Below are 24,410 nucleotides of genomic sequence, written 5' to 3'. Positions count from 1 at the left end.
CATCTCCTCTATCCGACAGGCTGGCACGGCACTGCCATCCAGCATATCATTAATGCCGAGCCCAAGGAAAGCCCATGCCTGCTTCGTACGGGTGAGGCATGTCCAGGAATGTGTTTCTGCTGCGGCTAGAGCTGGACCCTGCCCAGACAGCGCAGCCACGAGGAAAGGGCTCCCTCAGTCAAGCTTCTCATGTGCACGTTCTGGGAGAATTCTGGGTCCACGCTGGAAACCCCAGGGCAACCACCAGTAAATCTATGACGAATACTTAGATTTAAACGAAAATGAGAAAGCGTTGCTACCATGCCAGCTAGAGCAGGGCAAGGGGAATGCTCGGAAAGGCTCCACTGACTTCACTTTCTTCCAAGAGTTGATATTATTTTTTTTTAATATTTAAAATTATAACTTTTGTAAACGGGATTTTGCCCTCCTAAAAAATTAAGGTTGGTAAAAATATGAGATCGGAACGAATTTTAATAAATTAATGTTAAAAGCACCATCTTTCCAACCTCCTAATACAGGGTCGCTCTCCAGCCTCCACCTGTGAATTGTGTGGGTATTTTAGTCCTTCCATTCAGCAGTGAATACAGAAAACCTCACTGTCTAGATCACATGGGTTAACCTGCAGAAACCCTCATCCCCGGGGTCTGAGAGCAGGTGGATGACCGGGCAGAGGCACTGGACACAGCTGCTCAGGCCAGCGCTCCTTCCCCAGGGCACGCCCCGCTCCGCCCCGCCCCCCAACAGTCTGCGTGCACAGCTGTTTACCTCGTCACCATTTCCTTCTCCTTGTTTGACGCATGTCCTCCAGAGCACAGCGGTCTGCTCGCTGCAGACAGGAAGTATAAACGATGGTTTTTGAAATACTGATCAATTAGAGGCAGGACAACCTGAAAGGAGGGAAAAGAAGACAGGTGTACACAGTGGAGTTTGGGGGGGTGAGTCAGTGCTGAGGCTGGAGCAGGCAGACCATGTCCACATGCAACAGGTCCCAATCCCCGCAGCCGCACCAGGCCCCAACAGGGAGTGGCTCTCACCTCGCGCTGCTCCTGCCAATTCCTGTGTGTGTGTGGGGGGGGGGGGGGGGGCAGGGGGGGTAAGGGAGGGACAGGCGGGGACTTTTGAGGGATACACTAAATTGTCAGCTGTTTGGAATGATTTTTAGTATTTTATCAAAATGAAATATTCTTAATAATCCATAAACGCAGTTTGGTCGCAATCAATGACTGCCACTTATGGGGCCTCTGCCACGTGTGAGGACGGCAGTGACATCTGCATGCAATCCACCCGGTGAGACTCTGTGTGGCAGTGCCATCCCTTCTCTGCAGGTGCAAACTGAGGTGTAGACAAGGCGTGGCCCCCTCAGAGTCGCCTCCTACTTCCTGCGCCAGCCCTGGGGGCCTTGGGTGACCTCCTCCCGCCCTGCCCACTTAGCCACAGGCTCTGCCCGGGGCCATGCCCTCTGTCTGCAATGCTCCTCCCTCGCCCGTGACAGTCCACTCCCTCCTGCAGGCCTCCTCAGGGCTCTTCAGCAGGACGCCCTTGCTCACTCCTCAACTGGACAAGGCCTCCCTATTCCCGGCTCTTGCAACACCCTCTGCAGTTTTCCACTCTCTCTGTGATCTGGGATAGTCTCTCTCCCGCAGGGTCTCTGGGGCACAGAGAACAAGAAACTCTTCCAAGTTTGTTCCCCCTCAGTCCTTTCCTGGACCCTGTGACCACCACCTCGCAGGGTCATTTACCACGAAGCACCAATGCTGAGGGCTCTGCTGGGCATGTAACAACCAGCAGACCAATGTTTGTTGGACAAATAAATGAAAAAAGTAAGACTAAATGGCATTCCCAGCACTGAGACTCAAGTCTCTCTCACTACATTGTCCCCTACACGGTGGTGCAGAATATGTATACAGGATAGGAACATGGCCGTCTGGTGATCTTCCTAGAAAGTTGAGACATTGCCCGAACTTAGTGATTGGCATATGATAGGTGCTCAACAAATATGTGAATGAATGAGTCATAGGTCTAGTAGAAATTAAGCCACATTAGGCACCTGCAAAAAAGTCACTAGGGTGCTGAGGACGCGGGCGATGCAATACAAGGATGTCTTTAAACAGGGTGCAGGCCATGAATTCAGCATCCCCACCCCTGACTACCCAGCGGTTTGCGTCACAGTAAAGAGGCGACTGGCAGTGTGCAGCTCAGAATAAACTTCGGATGCCTCATGCAGACCTTGAACAGAAGAAAAGACCAGAGAAATCTCCCTGGCAGTAAAAGGCACAATTCTAAAAACATAAGGCGGGAGCCAAATGTAAGTCAATCAAAGAATGTGCCATTTTGCAAACAATTTCTAATGCGAGGACTTTGAAAGGAAATTGGCAGACGTGATTAGGTCTTTGGGTTCATTGCAACATCCTGTCCATGGGAAAGTGTCCAGGGCATTCCGTGTCCGTGACAGAGACGTGCCAGGACAAGGTCTGACGCCTGACAGGCCAGGCACAGTGCAAACACAGAGGAAGTCAATAAACTAACATGGAAACCTGACAACAAACTGCACCTTCCCCAGTGGCTAAAGTCATCAATGCTCTGGGCAAACAGCAGATTCTTGATAAACTGTGTTACATGGAATGAACACTCAGTATCTGAGCCTCCCCATCTGTAAGCCAGCACTAAGGCCCCACCATAAAGGTCCTATTGTGACTGTCCTTTTCATGCTCCCGGTTACAAATCAGCTGGTGTTTTTCAACTTTCTGAAAGACATGCTCAATTGAAAATGTTCAATCATAACAACATTCCAATACTAAGAAATGGGTATTTTCTTCTATGTTGTATGATAAAGCCGGAAAAGGAGAACTCTGTGAACTAAGGCAGGGAGGCCGAGCGAGCTGCGGGAGCCCATCGCCCGCACGGTGCATGCAGCTGTGGGTGCCACGATCTGTGGGCTTGAGAAGAAGTCACACTTAAAGGCAGGTGCGTTCTGAAAAGAGGCGAAAAGCTAACGGTGTCCTCTGTAAGCAAACACACGGAAGCGAAAACAAGACGGACTGTATACTGTACTTTAGCAAAGAACTTGATTTCTTGCTCGTAAGGGAAACGCTGTCCTTTGCCTCTGCAGCCGCCATCTGCAGACAGGAGAGAGTGTTCAGGAACATGGGCACGTCCAGCATTCCAATCCCCACCCGCACGCAGAGTTCCCAGCACTGAGGAATGTGCTACCCACCGACTGGACGTGAAAAGCCAACCAGAAACACACAGGCTAACTTTGGCAGTGTAGTAAGAAATAAAAAGGAATTTAAACAAACAGCCAAATCAATTAAAAAGCGACTGAGCAGAGCCCAGCTACGTGTCTGTGAGCACAGGCACCCAGCGCAGCGCCAGGGGCTCAGCGGCCTGGAGAGAATGGGAACAGAACAAGGACGACTGCCCGTCTCAGCAGCAGGTCCCACAGCTGGGCTGAGACAGTGCCTCTAAGCTGAGCGACTTCCATAAGCAAAGCAAAAACACCCAGGTCTCCCCAGGGCCCAGAAAATGATCTCGGGGTTCAGAATCGATAGGCCAAAGGCATTTAGCTCAGAGGCGGCCTTTTCCTCCCTCCTTCGAGCATGCAGAGGGGCGTCATGCACACAGAGGAGGGAGTGATACCCGAAGGACCACCGTGACGTGCAGCACATGGTGCAGAGGGAGCAATTCAGAGGTAGATACGGGGTTTTAGTAAAATTCGTAGGCAGAGCCTCCATATTTTTAAGAAACAAACTAACTTGCCTGAGAAAGTTCTTTTGCAAACAGAAGTCAAAACCATCTGAGAGATACACTATCCAATCTTAGACACATTCAGGGTAGTTTTTAGAAACTTTAAACAATATTTTGTAATATCACAACAATGTTCTTCCCGTGAATAAGTAAAAGGAAACAATGGCGTTTTAAGACTTGCTAAGTTCATTTTTGCCGTCACTTTTGCATTAAATCTCTCCCACGCGTGCCACGCAAATGGCTGGGTCCATATAAAGGACTGTTGGCTGTCGGTGGCAGGACCGAGGTACCTACCGAACTCCAAGATATACTGATGGGCTTCGTCCACGTAGCGGATGAGCTGCTGAAGGAAGCTGTAGGCAAATCGCTTCTCAATCGTAGGCGCGTCCAACTCCAGGTCCTTGAACCCTCTAGAAGAGCGAATGAAAATGGAAATCAATATCCACAAGACTATTAGGAGGTAAATAGATAGTTAAGAAAATGTTATGTTACGTATACTAATTTAGGCGATTATTTAATATTCTGTAGCTAAAGGCAAAAGTGAGATTTAGTTGATAAGGACTATTTTGAATACCTAGATGTAAAACTGTAGCTAATAACTTTATTACTGTGCAATAAACTTTATTACTGTGCTGCCTTTAGAAAAGCAGGGCGTCATTTCTGCCTGGATAACGGGTGGGGAGTAACAAGCTCCAAGAACTGTGGCCAACAGCGACGGGCACTGATGGTTCTGGTCTGAGCGTTTGAGTGCAGGAAATAGCAGCGCTGAGGTTTAAACAGGTCGCTGACTTCATTCTTGGCCTTAATGAACCTGACAGGGATGTATAGCTCGTCTTACAAGGGGACTGACTGGGGCACACGGGCTCGCACCTGGACACAGCGTAGCCGTTGATCTGCAGGAACTTGAGGGTGTCCTGTGCTTTCTCTCGGTCCCTGGCCTTCTCTTTGGCGGTCAGCGTATCGTAAGGCACCAGCAGGGGGTGGTTCCCGCCTCCTAAGAGAATGTCCAGACAAGAACACAGAGTAGCAGCGGGAAGTCATCTGGAATGAGACACGCTGCCTATGTCACGGGGCCACAGCACAGAGCTCCTGTGCCCTCTCCTCGCACGAGGATAAAGGGCTCACGCGGGCTCTTCCCCCCGGCGCCGGAGTGTTCCAAGGAAGACGGCCGTGGGCCCCGGGAGGCAATGACACCGTGAGCACCAGACTCTCCTGACAGTAGTGCCCACAGCGCCTGCAGCCACGGGAGGGAGAAGAGGCTGGGCTCCCTCCCAGCTGAACATCCCAATAATTTGAAGGTGTAATGGCTCAGGTGCTAAAGCATCTATTTCACCCCAGCAGTGGGACTCTGCGTTTCAGTGAGGATTTTTTAAAAATATTACCTTTGGACTCCAGTTCCATTTTCTTCTTCTTTGCCCATGTATTATGGTAGTTTTCAGCCATCATTTCTGCCATAGCCTTAAGTGAACAAAATATGTAGCAACTCAGTTATGTTTGAATAAGTAGAAAAGGGTAACCTTGTTTTCCAATGTGTAATATGAAAACATGCTTTAAATTAATAAGTCAGAGTGTGTTGGTGATAAAGTACTTCCAGAGAATAACCAGACACAGCTGTCTTCCTTGGAGCCTGACTCCCAGAGGACGGGAATGATGGGGAAATGACCGCAACAGTGGAGGAGATTTGAGGGGAATGGTCATTGTTAGTTTTAATGTTTAAAGACACGTGTTTGATTAATTCAATCATGGAACTTCAAATTAGCTATGAACTTCAACAACAAAAAAGTATTTACCACTTTTTCTTTTAATTTCCAAAGCTTCGGAAGATAACCTAAACCTTATTAAACACCGACGGCAGAGAACATCAGACAAGTAGTCTAGATTTTCATCTCAGGGCACACACATAAATTAATTGCTAAAATGTGTGGCACACCAAAAAATGTATATTTTTGCCAATTTGACAAAAATAGGTGTAAGTTTGATTCAGTCACACTGAGACATGGAAGCATAGAATAGACCAACTGAGGAATCTCAGAGGGAAGGGAGAAGGGGGGACAGGAAGAGATTAACCAAAGAATGTATATGCAGATGTGCATAACCCATGGACACAGATAATAGTGCAGGGAAGCCCTGGGGAGGGAGTAGGAAAGGGGTCAGTGGGGGGGAAAAAGGGGTATCTGTAATACTTTCAACAATAAAGATGATTAACACACACACACACACACACACACACACACACACACACACACACACACAAAACAACAACCCACAAGATTTGCAGAATATTTTAAATAGTCGCCAATACTTACATGCAGGTCCCTGGACAGTGTGACATTGCTCATGTCAATGGCCCGGGGGCTGTACCCATGAGCAGCATCCACAGAAACCTAAACAATTTGTGTGAAAAGTAGTATCTCATTAAAACACCCTGCGGAGAGAGACTTGCAAGGTTCTACAGAAATATAAGGCAAACAGACTTCCACACACACTTCCTCAGACAAAACTGGCAAGTATCTACACAAACAGATCCCACAAACATATCTAGCAAATTAAATTATATTTTACAATTACTTGTGACTGCATACCAATCCCCGGCATCTTCGGGGTTGCCAACTCCAAAAGCTAATCATCAGCATTCAATTGTGCAATGATTCGAAGATTCCAGAATGTTCCCTTAATCAAAGGATCTTTGTGTTCTTGAGTTTCTTACAAATTCTACTTGGCTGCAATGAACTTTACTCTTTCTCACATAACAATAATTAATCAAAGAGGTCAATATTTACAAATGTCTTTATGAGCTAAATGTTAAGATAAAATATAACCAGCTTTTTACTTTTAAAAGTATAACATATACAGGGTGTCCCAAAAAATGTATACATACTTTGAAAATTATTAATTCCAATGGGTTAAACCTGAATAGCAAGAAACATCAATTGAGCTATCTGCTGTTAAAGTGTAGATATATTTTGGGGTCACACTTTGTAGTATTCAATGATTTACAAAGATGTCCTATAACCAGAAAGTTTCCTTAATTTTTAAAGTTTGGCATTTATAAAATGAAACGTATCTTCTTATCAACGGTAAAAAGGTTCCGCTGTCCTGTGCTCTGATCACATTCCTCCAATGGCATATTAGGCGACAGTGTGTCATCCTATAAATCTAAATTATACCTTGACATATTTCACAGTATAGATGTATTATTATATAAATATATATTGGACATACTTCATGATGTATGCATATTGTTATATTTCATATGTATACTCTCTTGTTAGACATGGATAAACATGAAACAAAATGAAAGCTACAATAAGCGCATATCTGGGCTTGTGAAACCAAACGAAGGCTGTTGCGGGCCACCACTAACAAAGGGCTCCCGGCTGCACTCAATTATCTGCACTCCTACTGCCTCGTGCTCAGTCTGTGCTCAGTATGTGTTAAAACACATGAAAACAAAACGTAGTTTGAAACATGTGCATGCACAATAAAAGGTAAAATATGCTTTTACAGTTTCCATTTACATGATACCTACTTAAGAGAACTTTAGGTAAAATATGCCCAAATCAGAACTTAATCTATTTAAAAATGTATTTCAAATACGTATTTCACGTGTTTTTCCAAAAACATCTCTATAAATGGCAATATAAACATAATAGTCTGTGTACCCAGATACAGTGGCCTGAGCAGCCTGGACAGGGACAATCACAGACTTAGCTTCAGGAAAACGAAAGGACCAGAGATGAGAGTTGGTGTTTGGTCCGACCTTGAACCCAGGTTCTCCAGGTCTAGGCTGTGCCTCCTGGAGCAGCGGTCGCCAACCGGTAGTCCGTGAGGTCTGAAAGGTTGGCGACTGCTGTCCTGGAGCACTAAGCCACACATCTAGCAGCTTACTGAGGGGACGGGGCTTCCTGGATGTGCCCATTAGTGACGAGCTCTCGGAAGTCCGGCCCTGACTGTCTGGGTGCGCAGCGGACCTTTGCAAGTGGCAGGTGCTCAAGCTCCCTGGATGGCACAGCCACGTAGGCTCGAGGTTGGGATCACTTCTGCCTGGCCTCCCGCTTCTCCCTAAGGACCAGCCTTCATCTCTTACTGGAGAGGAGAAAGTTCTAGAAAACCCACTTGCAGGTAGTGAACACACTACCGCTTTCATTGGTGCAACTTCAAGACCGTACCCCTGGGGACCCCTTCACAGCCTGGCCAGGTAAGGGCGGCCTGGCTAACCTCTCTAGCACTTTAACCAAGACGTCACCGAAAATTTTAAAAAGGAACAAATGTGTTTTTCCCTCTAAACTTTACATTAATCTTCAGAATTTTCACATTATTTGTTTTGAAACGCCCAATGTGTAAATAAAAGATTAGAATTATCTTGCAACAGCATAAACCATGGCTTCCAGACGGTGCTCTCACCTGGCTGGTCTGAGAGATGCGCCGGGTCCGGTGGTAGAGGGCCATGCTGTCCCCCTCCCGCGTGCGCTCAATTCTCCAGCCCCAAGCCAGCATCGTTTTCAAAGATTCTTTGATTGGCCAGCGATAGATTTCTTTTTCCTATAGACAAAAAGGAGGAGAAAATAAAAGGTGTGGGGGAATATTAAGAATCCAAATAAAAATATTTAATGCTTTGCTGTGTAATAGACTGACTTCATTTTTTTAAAAAAATGTTGAACCCGTGGACACGACAATGGCATGCGTGGTCAGGGCCTAGGGGGTGTGGGGAAAGGACGAGTGGGCTAGAAGAGGTTCATGGGGGAAAAAGGAGGACCTGTGTAATACTTTCAACAACAAAGACTCAAAGAAAAAGAGTCAAGAAAGATGAAAAAACCCCACGATTGACATGTTCATTCAAAAATAAAAAGGAAAGTAAAAATGAGAGCGTGAGCAGGCCCTGGTCTGACAGATGCTAACGGGACCCTGCTCATCACAGCCCAGGGGCTGGTTTCCCTCCGCGACCCAGCTCCTGACACTTTAGACAGTAATGAAAGGAGAAACACAGGCAGCAAAGCGCAGGTTAGATGAAGGTGCACGAAGGCTCTCCTCCCATCGTAATCAAGAGACCTAACTGTCCTCCCTAAGCCCCTTTGTCTCCATCACCTCCCCCACCAACTCACTACCTCGAAGAGCCAGAAACCCTTCCACCTCACTCTCAAGAAGCTGGTTACCCAAAGAAACTAAGTACATGAGAACTTACAAATAACAGCACTAAGAGATGACTCCATTATCCCTCAGCAAGACACTCTCAGGAATGATAAGAATATTTTCTAAAGTTCTTAAAAATGCAGGAGAGGAACAAAACTCAAAAAGGAACAGAAAAATATTAAGTAGAGAAGAAAATAACAAATTAAATAATGACAGAAAATGGGAATAGAGGGGGGAAAAACAAAAGATAAAAGATACAAGAGAAGCCTTGGAATAAAAGTTAAAGATAGTATATATAAAGTAAAAAAGAGATTTTAATAGGAAATTACATAACAAAATTTTTTGAAAAAAATTAAAACTATAAAACCTAAAAAACCCTCACCTTTTCAGATAATAGTTTATATGGCTTCATTAACGGTTGAACTTTAGATGAGTCTGAGTAAGTTTCTCCATAAATCCATCCATTGGCCAACTAAAAAGCAAACATCAAAATCGTTCTGCATGTATTAATTTTAGAGAGTGTGTGTGCAGGTGTTTAAGTGTGCACATGATGAAATAAACCTAAAATGCACCAGGATGAGGATTAAGGTTTGAATTTTATCCAGCTTAATTGAATATAAAAATTGCCATCCCAATCAACATTATGTTGAGGAATCTCTGGAACACCTCGACCAGGGCCAGGGAACCTGCAACCAAGGAATGGGCCCTTGACCAGAATGGAACCTGGACCCTTCAGCTGGTGGGCCGGCGCTCTAGCCACTGAGCCAAACCAGCCAGGGCTGAACACCAATATTCTTATTCATAAAGTGTGTATCGTATGTGTATTAGTGGCAGAGCTAGCTAATATTATATTAGCAAGTCATTGAAATGTTCTTTCCTATTCTAGATAAAGCTCTCCCTTTAAGGGAGAAAACTGTGTGGTCAGAACCGGGGGGCCCAGTGCTGCTCGGTGCCGCCCGGTGCCGCCCGGTGCCGCTCGGTGCCACTCGAGGAGGCCTCTGATCTTACCTTGTCCATGGACCACCTGTCGTGGGAGTGCTCAGCATATTTGTTAATGAAGTATTCCAGCTTCTCAGGAATCGTAATACTGTGGGAGAATCAGAGAAAAGGTTTGGTGCTCACAGGATCGCAGGGACTCACATTAATAATTTACTCACAGCCCCTGAATGCTTAAATCCCACTCAATGCACAGCTGTTAAAAAGTTTGTTCTAACAAGGTCTGACTTTTCCATATGAGAGGAACAATGTCATAAGAGAAGCAGAGAATGTTCTATCTGCTTATCACATATTGATTCATACTTTATAATGTCTTAGCATGAGTTAAACATAATGTTTATGTGTAGTATAAATAAAAGTAATTAAAATGTATTCAAAGATGAGGACAAGAGACCATACCACATTTTTAAAAAACCTGAATCAAGATATGGTTCAATGTAACAAGCTTAAAGGCACACTTCTCTCCCATATTCACTTTTTGAAGTTATTCCTTTTTGACTCAAGTCTCTTCTGCAACAACTCTACATGGGTAGAAGACTGCTGAAATCTGACCGGTTACATTATTTAAGTGTACTAAATTTTAAATTAATTTCATACAACGAGTGATGTGATAATGACTTTAATTATTAATGGTCTATCCTACTGTTCTGATTGTTACTAATATAGAATACAGGAAAACATAACTAACACACGCTTTAGGATTTTATAACATTTATTCTTGATTCCTTTTATGGTTAAATAATATCTGATCTCTTGAACAGATGCTGAGTGCATATAATTGATGGACTTGTGAAGATAAAATATATCTATGAATGAAAAATTAAGTATATGTATAATGTCATTCTTTAGTGAATATGACTTATTAATGAAATTAATGTTGAAATAGAATTCTAACTACAACCTGGTGTAATGAGATGGTGACTGTTCTTTCCCAGCTGTTATCAGTCAGTAACTGAATTATGGGATACACATGTACTCGTACTTCGGAAAAATATATATAAAAGTCACAGAGACAGAAATTATTGAGATTACTATTTATACCTAATCCGTTTCGAAGTCCCCAAAGAGCAAGCCTAGGTAAATTAATACATATGCCCAACATTTATTAATTAATTTGATTTAATTAATCAAAACTGTGACATTGTTCTGATGTTATTTTAAAACCCTGGATTCTGCTGTATGCCAGCAAACCAGAACCTTACCAAGAAGGAATGTGAACAGGTGGTTTGCTTGACTTAGTTTGGAAGAAATACAAGGGTCAGTCACATAAGCCCCATACTGGGTGGAGTCTTTTCTCACAGGACTGTCATCAAGTACCAAACATGCACATTTCAGGCGCATTGAGCTGCCCGCACACACTGGGGCCGAAGTGACCCAGGAAGGGGAGTGACCAGCTCGGGGCTGCCCAGAAGGCGGAAAGTTAAACTCCAAAGCAAGTTCACCGGGCAGGAGAGTGACTAGCGAGGGACTGATCTCGCTGAGTGACCATAGACTCAATGATAATGTGGCCTGAAGAGGCAGCTCTCCTTGCAAGTGGGAAACCACGTTCCTACTTAATGACAGTAACAGCAACAACACAAGTGCCGAGACTCCAAACACCTATTTGTTGAACATTTTACACAATGAAGCCCAGGGAAGAAGTTTCACCGCGTTGAGTGACATTATGTCTGTGCTAAGAGGGTCACACTGCCTTCTAACTGTAGACTAACTTTCCCACAAACGCCTTCACGTGATATTCCCGTCAACCTCATGCTGCGCTTTATCCATGAATGTCAGCGGGACCCTCGGCCAGAGGACAGAGCTGTGCTCATGCCGGGGGCATGGAGGCAGAGACCTGCACAGAGGTCGGCTGCTATTTCAATAAAGATTTGGGGTACATTTTCAACCAACCACGTAATGGATAGACTTTCTTGATTCTCAGCACTACAGATGCTCCATGTGGCTATAAAGAGAGGCCGCCGATTCTGTTAGGAGGGGCCTAGAAGGCACAGCTCATCTACTTGGGGTGCTCAGATAATTGTTATCACTGCCACCATCTAATCAGGAAGCGGGCCCCCTCGCAAAGATACTGGTTCACGGGGGAGGACGAGAGAAAGTTCACTTCAGCACCTTATCAGTTCAGACTTCACACATCATTTACAACAAAAAGCTGCCACCACAGAAAGAGTCCATACTTTGAGGTTTCGACAGGCTGGGGGTTGAAGTTCCCCTCCGAATCCATGGATGACTGCTTCTCCATCATGCCCACGTGGTTTGACTCCATGTAGTCCGGGGGCAGTGCGCCCGCCACCGCACTCAGGCACGGCAGAGCCAGTTTGAAAAGCTCTTGTTCGTATTTCTAAGAGGAGATGGAGAACCAAAAGAATGACATAAATAGTGTGTCACGATTCAGCCAGTTGTCCACACGATCACGTGGAGGGCGAGGTGCTGACGGAGAAAATGTGAATCCGCTGGGCCAGCAGACTCTGCCCCAGAAAACAGGCCATTCAGCCGAAATCCCTGCAAACACGAGAGACGCTGACAGCAACATGCTCAGCTGCAGCCTCAGAAAACATCTTTGCTTCTCTAAGTCTGTATTCCTCTAAACCTGAAACGATGCGGCTTTGAATATGCTGAGTGTATAACAAAGTGGGCAACGTGTCTTTACAACCTAAACCCCGTTTCAGGTGACGAGGACTGTATTTCTCAGTTATTGTCAGTTATTGGGCCGCACATTAGAGAGACCACATATGAGGACATCTGCGGAGGGCATTTCAGTGCAAAGACATTGGGATTCTGGCCAAACTGGAGGGAAACACAGGAATCGTGCATCACTGAACTTTCTGGTATATAAATTACATGATTCATTAAATTTGTATTTACAGATTTTTTAAAAAATCAAAAATAATCATTTAAATCAGATCTCACTTTAACCATTCAACTTTAATGTTGTTAATTCTTCTAAAAATGTCTTGTGCATATTATTTTTAAAGGACTCTGTTTACCAAAGATAATTCAGCAAGAAAAATTATCAAGGAGTCACTACTAAAGGAAGTCACACGAACTTTGCCCTACTGGGAGGCAAACTTTGGCTAATAGGGAAGTCTCATAAAGTCTCATGAAGTCCCATCAAGTCTATCGGGGAAGACAAAATGATTGTGATCAATAATATAAGCACAACTGTACTCAGCATGATGTCTACTTTTCTCTGTGATCATCCACTCTTCTCAAAGTATATGAATTATTCATTATAAATATGGGACTATGAGGGGGCGTCTGAGTGGAGGGGCTTACATGCCCATAGCAGCAAGTGGACAGTCAGTAAACCACTGGAATATTACTACTCCAGGAGATTTAATATAGTATATTTTCATAATTGATATGATTTCTTCAAGTTTTATAAGATTGAGGAGGTAACTAAGGGGATTTTGAGCCCAAATAAGACCAAATACAACAGAAACGTTATCAACCATGTGCATAATTTCCTAAATTGCTTAGCCATTTTAAATTCAGAAAGTGTTATGATCACAAAGACATGGTACCATAGCAATTATGAAAAGTCTTAATGAATTTCATTTTTAACATTTGCTATAAATTCAGGAAAAAAACAAACTAAGTCTTGATAATTCTTATCAAGAACTTATGGCTTTAATTATTTTATCACACAAATAAGCTCACAAAATATTAACGTACCTTTTGAGACAGGGCATCAAAAATGCCCCAGAACAATTTTCTTGATAAATGAAGTTCTTCCTCCGAGGCAGCTCCGAAGTTCCCCCACCCGCCCGGTAGACAGTAGTACTTCCAGCACCTTTCATAGTGGTTGGTCAGCAGCTACGGGAAACAACGATAAAGGCCATGAGCTAAAGACTCCTTCGATACTTTTCCATTTCTTCCCACATGGCGTTCTGATACCATGTAATGAGGTAAACAGAACCAAAATGGCTCGATCCACCTGAATTCTTCTGGGTGACCTTGTCCCATGTCTGTTTCAAATGTAACAGTGGTCACAGCAGAGAGATCTATGGACCAATTTTACAAATCGCTCACCTTGCACATTCTTTATGCCATTGGATTGTCTATGCATCTCTGTGTTCTACGTGAGTGCCCAGCACTTACCTCCTCACAGTTTTATGAACTGGGATCCCCTGGGCTCCGTGAGCATAACAAAGGGACTGGTGTCAGGGTGATCTGAGCACTAACAGCCCCGGGGCAGGGGACCTAAAATGTGCCTTTTGAGGGAACTGCACCTCTGAATGTTTGTGCTTCTCTCTGCAACCCTTCACCCCACACTCTGTGATGGGATGTCTCTAAGTAACCCCTCCGCCCGCCCCCCCCGCCCCACAAACTGCCCACTTCAATCATTTCTTTAAGTATATTTTCGATTTATTATCTTACTGGGTGTCTATGTTGCTTACCAAGTTTTCCTATAAACATTTTATTTGTTTAGAACTAAACTGGAAATTCAAACTATAGCATCTTTCAATTTTGGGGTAGTTCTTTGGATAATGTGCTCTTGATCCATAAACTAACAAATATTCACAATTATTTGCCGAGTTAATAAAATGATGTTTATGAATCAACTAAAAATTTTTGGATTGTGCCCTGGCTGGATGGCTCAGTTCGTTGGAGCGTCGTCCTGTACACCAAAAAGATTGTGGGTTTGACCATCCATGAAGAGAATAACGCAGAGCAGAGAGAATGCAGTGACTTCTCTATCCTCCGTGACAAAGCATAACTGCTATACAGAAAGGTTCCCTTCCAACCTTACGCCATGACATCTGGAAACCATCATTAGATTGCCAACTTAGAACCGCTATTTTCAAGCCACTCTTCATCCCTGAGGCCGTTGATGTTCTAGGCCAGGCCTGTCACCATGTTTCCAGCCTGAGGATTTCTTGGCTCATCTTTTTCCTGTGGCCCATTTGTTCCCACTGATTTCCATTTCTACTGACTTATAGGAAATCAATCCTAGGATTTCTGTGGTCTTTTATTGCTTATATTTTAGGTTGATGCACACAGATCTATACTTACATGCCCATTTCATCAACTGGAAGAAATCTTCCAACATCAGACATCAAACATGACGTGTCGAAGAGACGTACATACAGGTTGTAACAAGAAAGGACCAGGCAGTGAAATAACTATGAACGTGTCTCATCCTTACCTTAAGGGGCATCTTTGCATGCTCATTTAACAGCGGGACATCAAACACGAATCTCCTGAGTAAGTGCTGCATCATAGAAGGTCTCAGTTGGCTGGTGGAACAAAGCTGATTTTAATAATGGAGTAAACGGTCTAAACTAAGTAGGTAATTCATTAGACTAAATTAAATGTGCCTCTCTTCAGAGGATGTTAGTTTTAGGTGTTCCCATGCAAAGATTACCCAATGGTTGCACAGTGAGTAAGAGGTTCCATTTGCACCTTGTCTCCACTCCGATCTGAAGACTGATCCCTCCTTCCTACAGGACACGCTTTTCTTTGCTCCCTCCCTTCCTAACATGACTTAGTAACGTGTCTTCCCTCACTCCCACGAGTGGAAGGGTCTCCAGTGACGAGATGGGAAGCAGAAAGATGAGCGAGTGAGGAGCAGGAGGAAGGAAGGGCTGAGACTGAAGTTCTGCCAGAGGATGATGGGAAAGGTGGACGTGGCGGACATCAGCTCTCTGCTATGTCAGGCAACCTTGAAGCTCCTACCCACTTAATATGTAGACAAATCTGAGTTACGTATTTTGATTCCATTTTATAGAATTTTAGCCTCAGGGAAGTGATAGAACTGATCTAATTTTTCACCTCCCCTAGTCCCATCTGGCTTCCAAACCCCTACTCCCCACTGTGAGTGGAAACCTTCCCTTCACAGTGTACCACCAGCTGCAAGCCTGCACCTCCAGGAGCTCCTGTCCAATGAGAACGCGCCTCCATCCTCGTTAGGGGCCTGAGAAGTTGTCCCTTTCACCGTCAGAACTCCAGAGGGAGGAGACGGTTCTGGCTTTCATAGGAAAGGTATTTGAACACATCTACCTACAGGAAGGGGTTTTCCAGCTGGAGGAAGAGCCAGCCTTCCTCACTGCCACCCGTAAGTAATGCTTTAGGATTACTAGTATACCGGATCATTTTCCATATTTAATAAGGGCCTCTTTCTCTTCTATTCTGGAAGAATCAAAAGGGGAGAATCTATTAGCCTTACACTAAAGTGGCCAGGGACTCCTCACACCACCACCTCGCCCACAAACATCCGGGGCAGCACAACTCGTCCAACATCACATCCAATGGCTAGATACCCTTGAGAGGTTTGGGGGAACACTGCTAAACTTAGCTCATACCTTAGTACAAGGACTACCTACTAGAAATTAATCTTTTGGTACAGAAGTTGTTGCCAAAATTCATAACAGCTTGTAGAGGGCCACAGAGTAATAAATTCTCTTTCTGAAAGAAGGAGAGACTTGGTAAAGTTATTTCCCACTCACCCACAAATAGAGAGCAAACAAACTTCTATGGAATCCCGCTGAGCTTTGGTCAGTGAGCAGCCCTTAGAAAGTCTGTACACGGTATGAAGCAACGAGTCGATGAGGGAAGCGTGGTGCTCTGTGCCAGCAAAAAGAGGAGCACATCTTGTTAACAAAGGCAACACGGCCGTGCAGAGGTACCGATTGAGGGCCAAGGCCATGTCCGTAGCACTCAAAGCAGCCTGAAAAGGAATTGGAGAGGAGAAGGTCATTTGTGTTTGGGGAATCAACAGGTTGACATGTAATTTCATCACCTAAAAAGTGACAAAAAAGTAAAAATGTATCCCTTTAAATGTGATTCATATGATTTTTACCACTAAAAACAATCAACTTCAATTGCTTATCAATAGATAAAAATAAATGAAGTGATATCTCCTCAGAGAGCCCAAGAGCCAAGAGGCTCATATTCTATAACAAAACATCAGTAGTAGGAGAAATGGAAGATAAAGACAATAATGATATCAAAGAATGTGAGTACTTTACTAGGAGACGAAAGAGAAAAGAGCTTATTATCAAAACATATTTCATCTTCATACATTCTCTCTGAATTCTACTTACTAATAGTTTCTATTTCTGCTCATGTCCACCACCATCATTATTATGCTATCTCAGAATTTCATGTAAACACACCCAAAGAAAAAAAATTTAAGTTTAATTTTTATGATTCTCCTCTCATGGCATTAATGAAATCCCTATTGTCAACTAACAGTCTATTTCCTGCTGAAATCAGAAGACCCATTTAGCTGAGAATGGAAGGAGGTGTTATAAAACTACTGGACAATAAGTTACAGCTTATTCCACAAAGTTTCAAGCAACAGCAAATTAATGATGATGACAGAGTCTTGATGGAGCCACTGGGTACATGGGGCAGATCTTAACCTATCTGTACGTCAACATGAAGACACCAGGATAACATCATGAGCGCATGACTCAGCAATGTCCATTAAGCCTTCTTAATACTTTAACTGATTTATTGAGAATAACTGTTTAGGTCAACTTAGAGGTTATCAGGAGCCACAGTGACCTCCCAAATTAGTCTTTCGATGAGTTTCTCATTGTCTCCCATTGCACCTGATTAGAATTCTTATCTTATTTTGAGGCTGAGTCTTCTCTACTATTCAATGCATTCCTTAAGGAAATGCTCTATTTTATTATCTGTTTATACATTGCTTGCCTAAAAATATAATAGGTGCTCAATAAACATTTGGTGACAATAAGTGAATAAATTTGTCTATGAAAAAAGTATCACAAGCCAGAGACTGAAGAGTCACAGTCCGGGAAGCCAGAAGTTCAAGTCATTACCGTGTCTAAGGAAGCAGCAGCCCGGAGATCTGGCAGAAAGCCAACCTCCAGGAGGTGGAGGAGGAAATCCTGAACCTCAACGCCATAGACCCTGTCAAGGAACAGAACCATGGCTGCCTTGTGATCTGGGCAGAACCCCGCAGACATGTCAGGCTCCACCACATTCCCATCTGAAAGAGAGAAGGTGACAGGTCGTAGTCAGTGGTCATGCCATCCAAGAGACAGTGCCAACTGTCTGCTCTCCAGCCCCCTCATGCTTTAAGCCAAGCTGTCTGCTGAATGGTTTTCTGTTATTCTGTTGAACAAGCTAATGCTGGGAACTGGCTCAGGACATATGACGGTGCAATTTAAATCCCAGTCATGGCAATGTTATTTGTATATCCATTTTTTAACAATGTGATAAGGACATAGCATTCTGCTAGATACTGAGAAGTAAAAAAAAGAAGGTATCCAAAATCCACATTGTAAAACCAGGAGTAAATACCATTAAAAGTTAAAACATAAAATGACATTTCACTCTTTTCAATAATAGGAGCCTCTTTTACACGTTGATAAAACTTACTAACCACAATGGGATACTCTCGATACATTTATATATTTGTAGAGTAGATAATTACAAAATGATGAAACAATCCTATGAAACCAGTTTGACTTTCAAATGAAATATATTTCATGAACATAATTAGAATTAACATTTAAAACATATCTGAGCGTTATATTATTTTCTCTATCAACAACCAGTGTTGATGTCTATATAAATTATTAAATCCTTTACTATAACTCCATAGATTCATAGGTTGGGGACCATAATATTAGGGATTATGGGGTTACGTATCAACTTAATTTACTGGGAAAATGATGTCCTCTCTGTTTGGCCATGTGATGATTATGCCAACTGCTGCTCTAACACACCACGAGATTCCACAAAGAATATCACGGAATCTTTAATGATGATGCCATGTCGAAGCAAGAAGAACCCAGGGAAAGATGACAGACATGACCATAACATCCCAAAGAACAGTCACAACTTTTTTGTTTTTATTCATAGTCAATGAATGAATTTGATATTTACATCATGAAAATAAACAAATAACAATGTTTTAAGGAAAATGAGATTAAAGACTAAGGCTGTACACCTACTAATTGCAAATTTAGTTCTAAACCAAGTAAAATTGGATTTAAAATCCGGCCAATCCCTAGTGTTAAATCAGTGTGGTATAATTTTTTTTTCCTTTTTAAAAAAATAGATTTTTACTTATTGACTTGAGAGAGAGAGGAAGCGGGGGAGAGAGAGAAACATCGATTTGTTGTTCTACTTGTTTATGCAGTCATTGGTTGATTCTCATATGTGCCCTGGCCTATGATGGAACCCTCAACCTTCACATATCAGGATGATGCTCTAATCAACTGAGCTACCTGGCCAGTGTCTATAATTTTCTATTAAAAGCCTATATGAAATTCCAGTTCAAGTCTCCTAAAAAGCACATGATACGAAATTTAAACGTATCAGGTTCTATTATTTTAACATACGGTTGAGCCTAACTCACAGATGCTAAAATAAGAAATGGTGAGTCATTCACAGATCCTAGGATAAGATTTGGGTTTGAAACATTCATTCATTTAAGGAGTGACAACGGCATCCACCTGGGACCCAGGGCTCAGTGACGTGCACGGTCGCTAGGTCTGTTCACTGGCTCCCCCAACACAGACAACAGCCCGATGAGCAGCCTCCTCTGCTAACTGGCATGCGGAGACCTGGACTTTGGCTTTACCCTGGGGACCTGCAGGGTCCATCCGCCTGAACTCACCCCCTCGACCTTTGTCCAGCCCTCCTGGGCCCAGAGCTGGGGGAGCAGCATCTCTTTCCGAGACCACATATTGCCTTCGGGTCTCTGAACCCCCCCCCCCTTTCATTGTTATATGGCCACACTCGGTTCTAGAACAAGTGTGCTCTAAACGTTTCAGACAGGCCTTAGCTAATCAGAGGGACCTCACCTTTGGCTATCGCAGGCATCTGGAAAGTGATGCTGATCACGCCCACCAAATCTCCCAGTGGAATCAGGGACCTCAAAATTGATCTGATCCTGATGGCTTCCCCCTTCCCGGCGTGAATCAACTACAGGAAGAGAACAAGGAGCATTAGAGTCCCTCTGTGAAATCAATGCTATCATTCTGCCTACAAACTTGAAGTCCAAAATCGTGTCTGAAATGATTTTCTTTGACGGATATGCATAAAGTTAGACCTGGCTCAGAAACGGTTGTTTCGGGCTTACAGATGCTATTTCCCTGCCAGTCTCCTCTGACATCAGCACACTATGGTGAGGCTAGTGGCCGGCGGTGTTATTCTTAAGGAGCATGAAGGTCATTGGTCTGGGTGCTGGGGGCCACCCCTACCAGCTACCGTGTCTTCACACAGAGGAGCCAGGGTGCCGCTCTGGGGCCCCAGGAACTTACGTGCATTTCAGGAGCACAACGTCCCAACAGGTCGATCAAAGCCGCATAGAAGGTCATGATGGCGTTCCCCATGTGGATGGTGTTGTCCTCCTCCGCTGTGTCACTTTCATGGATCATTCCAGGGAAACAGAAACAAATCAAACGGGAGGATGAAGTGACATTTCTGGTTTATTACATGTTCTCAGGGGACAGGGGCCACTAGGTAATTCGTTCTGATGCTTTTCATGTCTGTGTTTAATTTACAGCTGGGCATTTTAAAGCAAAATGACAATGCATTCAAGACCAGATTTGAGATTCTGTCACCAAGGACACACTTGTGGGAATATGAATATTAAGATCCTTTCAAGAAGGAAACAAAAAAAAAAAGAACTGCTAATTTGATGATTCTGCTCAATTTGTAGTGGCAGCTAGCTCATTAACAAGGAAAGTAAGAGATGGAAGGACCTGGTAAACTTAGAATGCTTTTGTGACTAGATACATTTAGAGAAAGGGCGACAAAGATCTGTCCCATAAGGTCACATATATTGGGTGTCCAGTACAGTGTTTTCCCCAGAGGAAGAACTTCATAAACATGATCTCAGTTACCCATCATCTCTTACCCACCAACCTACTCCCAGTAATCCGGCATGTCCCCCTCCCACTCTGTGGGGAAAACATAAATACTTCATTGTCTCACTGAGGACAGACAAATGTTGATGGACCTGGAGACCAAGGCCTTCCTCCTTTGGCAGCTCAGGAGTCCGCTGTGTCCGCTGCATCAGAGGTCTGACCCAGAACAGGAGGCTGCACTGGCCACACCTTTCCTGGTGTGCAAGGCTGTTCCCAGGGCCCTGGAGTGCACACCCACTGGTATGGGCAGGGCCAGATCTCTAGATGTACTTTCTGCTACTTAGAGAAACTGAGGGCTCCCTCGTTCCTCTGTGGCTGACTGATAAGTACAGAACCTCCCAGTCTGGAGCCCAGCCATGGTGTGGACAGCACTCTGTGCTGGGTTGTCCGTGCAGCAGGGGTGGCAGGACCATATCTGTGCTTGAACTTGCCTCCAATAGGCCCTGTGTTGTTTCTTCTCCAGGAGTGGGGGTCATGAGCCTAGCAGGACTGCCACCTCCCAGAGTAAGACAATAGGAGCGGCAGCCAGGATTAAAGCATGTCCATCGCTGAAGTTAGTACTCACAACCTGTGCATGTCTGGACAAATGGAAGGCGGTCGCTGCCCCCTCCATCACTCCTAGCATGATGACACCCTCTCTTCTGGACTAAGCCCCCATTATCTTCCTAAAGGTCTCCCTCATTCACTATTGTCATGAAAACTCATTCTAGCTGCTTCCTCTGACCTTGACTCCAGGTGCGAAGGCTCACTGCCATCACTGTAAGAAGGAAATTTGCCAGAGCCCCTGGGAGAAGTCACTGATGAGAGACAACCTCCCACAACCTGAGCTTCTCACTACAGCCACATCTTCCTCAGGTCTCTGTTCATTCAGCCTGGTCCAGCAGCCCCCCATCCCTCTCCCACATCTAACGCACTTGGTCTCCAAGGGGAGAAATCACCAGTTACATTGAAATTAACAGACTGCAAATTATATTTTGTAAAAGTTCAAGTCAAGTAGCACAAATTTACTCCTAAGAGTGTGTGTATTGGACCTACGGGGTTTTGCTGGACCCGCTGGTTGGTGAGGGGCCATCTCGAGAAGGGTCCTCGGCGATTTTGATGGCCTCCTCCATGGCTGCGAGGAGCCCGTTCCCACCCTCGCCGCGCAGGGCGGGGCCGAAGCACTCGGGCCTGCGGATGAGCAGCCGCACCACCACGTTCGCGTTCTCCTCCACACTCTCCCCTGCAGGCACAAGCGGGGTCACACGGACTTCTGAGCAAATGATGTTACATTAATTCACTTATATTAAAAAAAAGTAATAACTAAAACCAACAAACATGGTGGTAAAGCCAAAATTACATTCAGGTGACTAGTTTTATGTATACAAGACTGCCATTTTCTGTTCTTGTACTTTAACATTTCCAATGTAAAGTAAAGCATTATGGAGGCATATACTGTTAATTTGTAACTTGAAGCCATAGTCCTAGGCCTTATAGAATCCAATTACAAAAATTTGTAAGAATGTAAGTACAGAAAGTTTTTAATTTAATAATGTATAGCAACACTATCAAAACACATATTATAAAATAAGTTGTTACTGTAAATATCTGATTATAAAATATTCTGTTTCTTTTCTAATATTTACCTCCCCCGTGAAAATGCTGGCATATATCACTATTTTATAACTATTTCTATGCAGTTTTAATAATAAGCGAAGAGGAACCCACAAGCCATCCGTCCTACCATTACAGAAAACAGCAAATCTGAGAAAGTCGAGATATCTCTCCCCTTCGACTGGGTTCCAGCCAATGTCTGGGTACCCCTTGGCCACCAGCATCGGGCAGCTCTGCAGTCCACAGCCGGCCAAATACCGGACAACCTGCCAACAGGACGAGGAGCAGAGCGTGAGCCCTCGGGCGTCAATTCAGAGGTCAGCTGCTTACTCCAGACTGTGGAGACGCCATCCAAGGGCGGTTTGTAACAAATGCAGCTTTGAAAGTTTTTGTGTGTTTTTTAATCTTTACTGTTGGGTATTACAGATACCCGCCCCCCGCTTTCCCCCCATTGTCCCCCTCCACAGGGATCCCACCCGGTCCCAGGCCTTCACCACCCTATTGTGTCCATAGGTAATGCATATCTATAATAATAAAAGCATAATATGCTAATTAGACCAGACGTCCTTCTGGACGAACATCCTGATGATCTTCCTGATGAAGCTGGGGCTGCGAGGGCTGAGGCAAGCGGCTGCAGCTGTGAGGTCCGAGACCCTTGCACGAATTTCGTGCATCGGGCCTCTAGTATGTAATATAAGACCTTTGGTTAATCTCTTCCTGCTCCCCCACCCCCCTTTCCCTCTGAGATTCGTCTGTCTGTTCCATTCCATGCCTCTGGTTCTATTTTATTCATCAGTTTATTTTGTTCATTAGATTCCTTGTTCATTTATTTTCATTTTTAGGTTCAATTGTTGATAGATGTGTATTTATTGCCATTTATTATTTATATTTATGATCTTTTTTCTTCTCCTTCTTCCTCTTCTTAAAGAATACCCTTCAACATTTCATGTAATACTGGTTTGGTGGTGATGAGCTCCTTCAGCTTTTTCTTGTCTGTGCAGCTCTTTATCTGACCTTCAATTCTAAATGAGAGCTTTGCTGGGTAGAGTATTCTTGGTTGTAGGTCCTTCCTATTCATCACTTTGAATATTTCTTGCCACTCCCTTCTGCCCTGCAGTTTCTGTTGAGAAATCAGCTGGCAGCCGTATGGGTGCTCCCTTGTAACTAACTGCTTTTCTCCCTGCTTTTAAGGTTCTTTGATCCAGGCCACAGTGTTCCAGCTGCTGTGTGGGTATTAGTGTGTATATTAGATCTAGAGTCTAATTAGTCCTCAGACCCCCGGAAGCAAAAAGATCTCCTATGGGCGTTCCGCTTGTGGAGCTAAATGGGTCGTGCTCTGGTGTAGTCTGAAGCCCTCCACTGATGTGTTGGTTCTGGTGCCTCTTGGGAGGGACCAGTGCAGGTCAATGTCAGACGCTGCCTTTCAGAGCCTTGGGCTACTTGTCAGGAGCAACCGAGTGACCTGCAGCTTGTGGCTGCCTATGCTGGGCCTGGGTGGCGTGGGGTGATCCGAGCTGCGCACCAAGGCTGGCTTCCCCCAACACTGAGTCCGGGGGCAGGTGAGCCCAAGGCCCAAGGCGTCCTGAGACCCACCTCGGCCTGGCAGCTGCCTGTTAGGCTCAGTCACTGGACGAGCCTCGGGCAGTAGGCAAGTTGCATGAGGGAGGTTCTCAGTGAGTCCCCAGGTAGGGGCGCATGGTGTTCACCAGGTTGATACAGATTCAAATTTGGCGCCAGTGCTGGGTCTGAGGCCACTCAGCACAAGTCCCCGGGTGCACCAAGGCCAGCCGCCTCCTGCCTGGGTTGCATGGACCCGTGGTGGGGCAGTCTCAGGGGGTCAGCAGGATGAGGCCCGCAGAGTTCATCAGGCTAAAGAGACGCAGGTTTGGCTGTGTGGGGAGAGCACCACACAGGAAGATGGGTGCCACTCAGGTGCAAGAAGATAGAATGGCCCCCCTCCAGCCCCATAACTCAGTCTCTGACATTTAAAAAGCAGAAACTATGTGATTAAAGCATATGTGACAGCAGATATCATGAAAGGACAAAAACAGACAGGAACACAGACAGAGTAAGCTGATTCTTTTTTCAGAGCGAAAA

The 24,410-nt window shown here is 44.5% G+C and overlaps 1 protein-coding gene across 2 annotated transcripts in view; it reads right to left on the bottom strand.

The window, feature by feature from the left end:
- RYR2 (ryanodine receptor 2) overlaps positions 1-24,410 on the bottom strand; it is a 193,241-nt gene that overhangs the window by 67,760 nt on the left and 101,071 nt on the right. For both annotated transcript variants that reach the window (XM_059677752.1, XM_059677753.1), the window contains exons 44-61: positions 22,444-22,579; positions 21,756-21,942; positions 20,112-20,214; positions 19,653-19,773; positions 17,658-17,827; positions 16,317-16,537; positions 15,017-15,107; positions 13,543-13,683; positions 12,045-12,208; positions 9,883-9,961; positions 9,257-9,346; positions 8,149-8,286; positions 6,051-6,128; positions 5,127-5,202; positions 4,615-4,738; positions 4,039-4,154; positions 3,052-3,116; positions 766-887 (exon numbers count right to left, since the gene is read on the bottom strand). In XM_059677752.1, coding sequence (XP_059533735.1) covers positions 766-887; positions 3,052-3,116; positions 4,039-4,154; positions 4,615-4,738; positions 5,127-5,202; positions 6,051-6,128; positions 8,149-8,286; positions 9,257-9,346; positions 9,883-9,961; positions 12,045-12,208; positions 13,543-13,683; positions 15,017-15,107; positions 16,317-16,537; positions 17,658-17,827; positions 19,653-19,773; positions 20,112-20,214; positions 21,756-21,942; positions 22,444-22,579 — 2,222 coding nt within the window. The remainder of the gene's footprint in view (positions 1-765; positions 888-3,051; positions 3,117-4,038; positions 4,155-4,614; positions 4,739-5,126; positions 5,203-6,050; positions 6,129-8,148; positions 8,287-9,256; positions 9,347-9,882; positions 9,962-12,044; positions 12,209-13,542; positions 13,684-15,016; positions 15,108-16,316; positions 16,538-17,657; positions 17,828-19,652; positions 19,774-20,111; positions 20,215-21,755; positions 21,943-22,443; positions 22,580-24,410) is intronic.

The sequence above is a fragment of the Myotis daubentonii genome, chromosome 20 (genome assembly GCF_963259705.1).
Source record: "Myotis daubentonii chromosome 20, mMyoDau2.1, whole genome shotgun sequence".
In the NCBI taxonomy this organism is placed as follows: domain Eukaryota; kingdom Metazoa; phylum Chordata; class Mammalia; order Chiroptera; family Vespertilionidae; genus Myotis; species Myotis daubentonii.
Note: the sequence above shows the minus strand (reverse complement) of the source record. Positions and strands in the feature narration are given on the sequence as shown.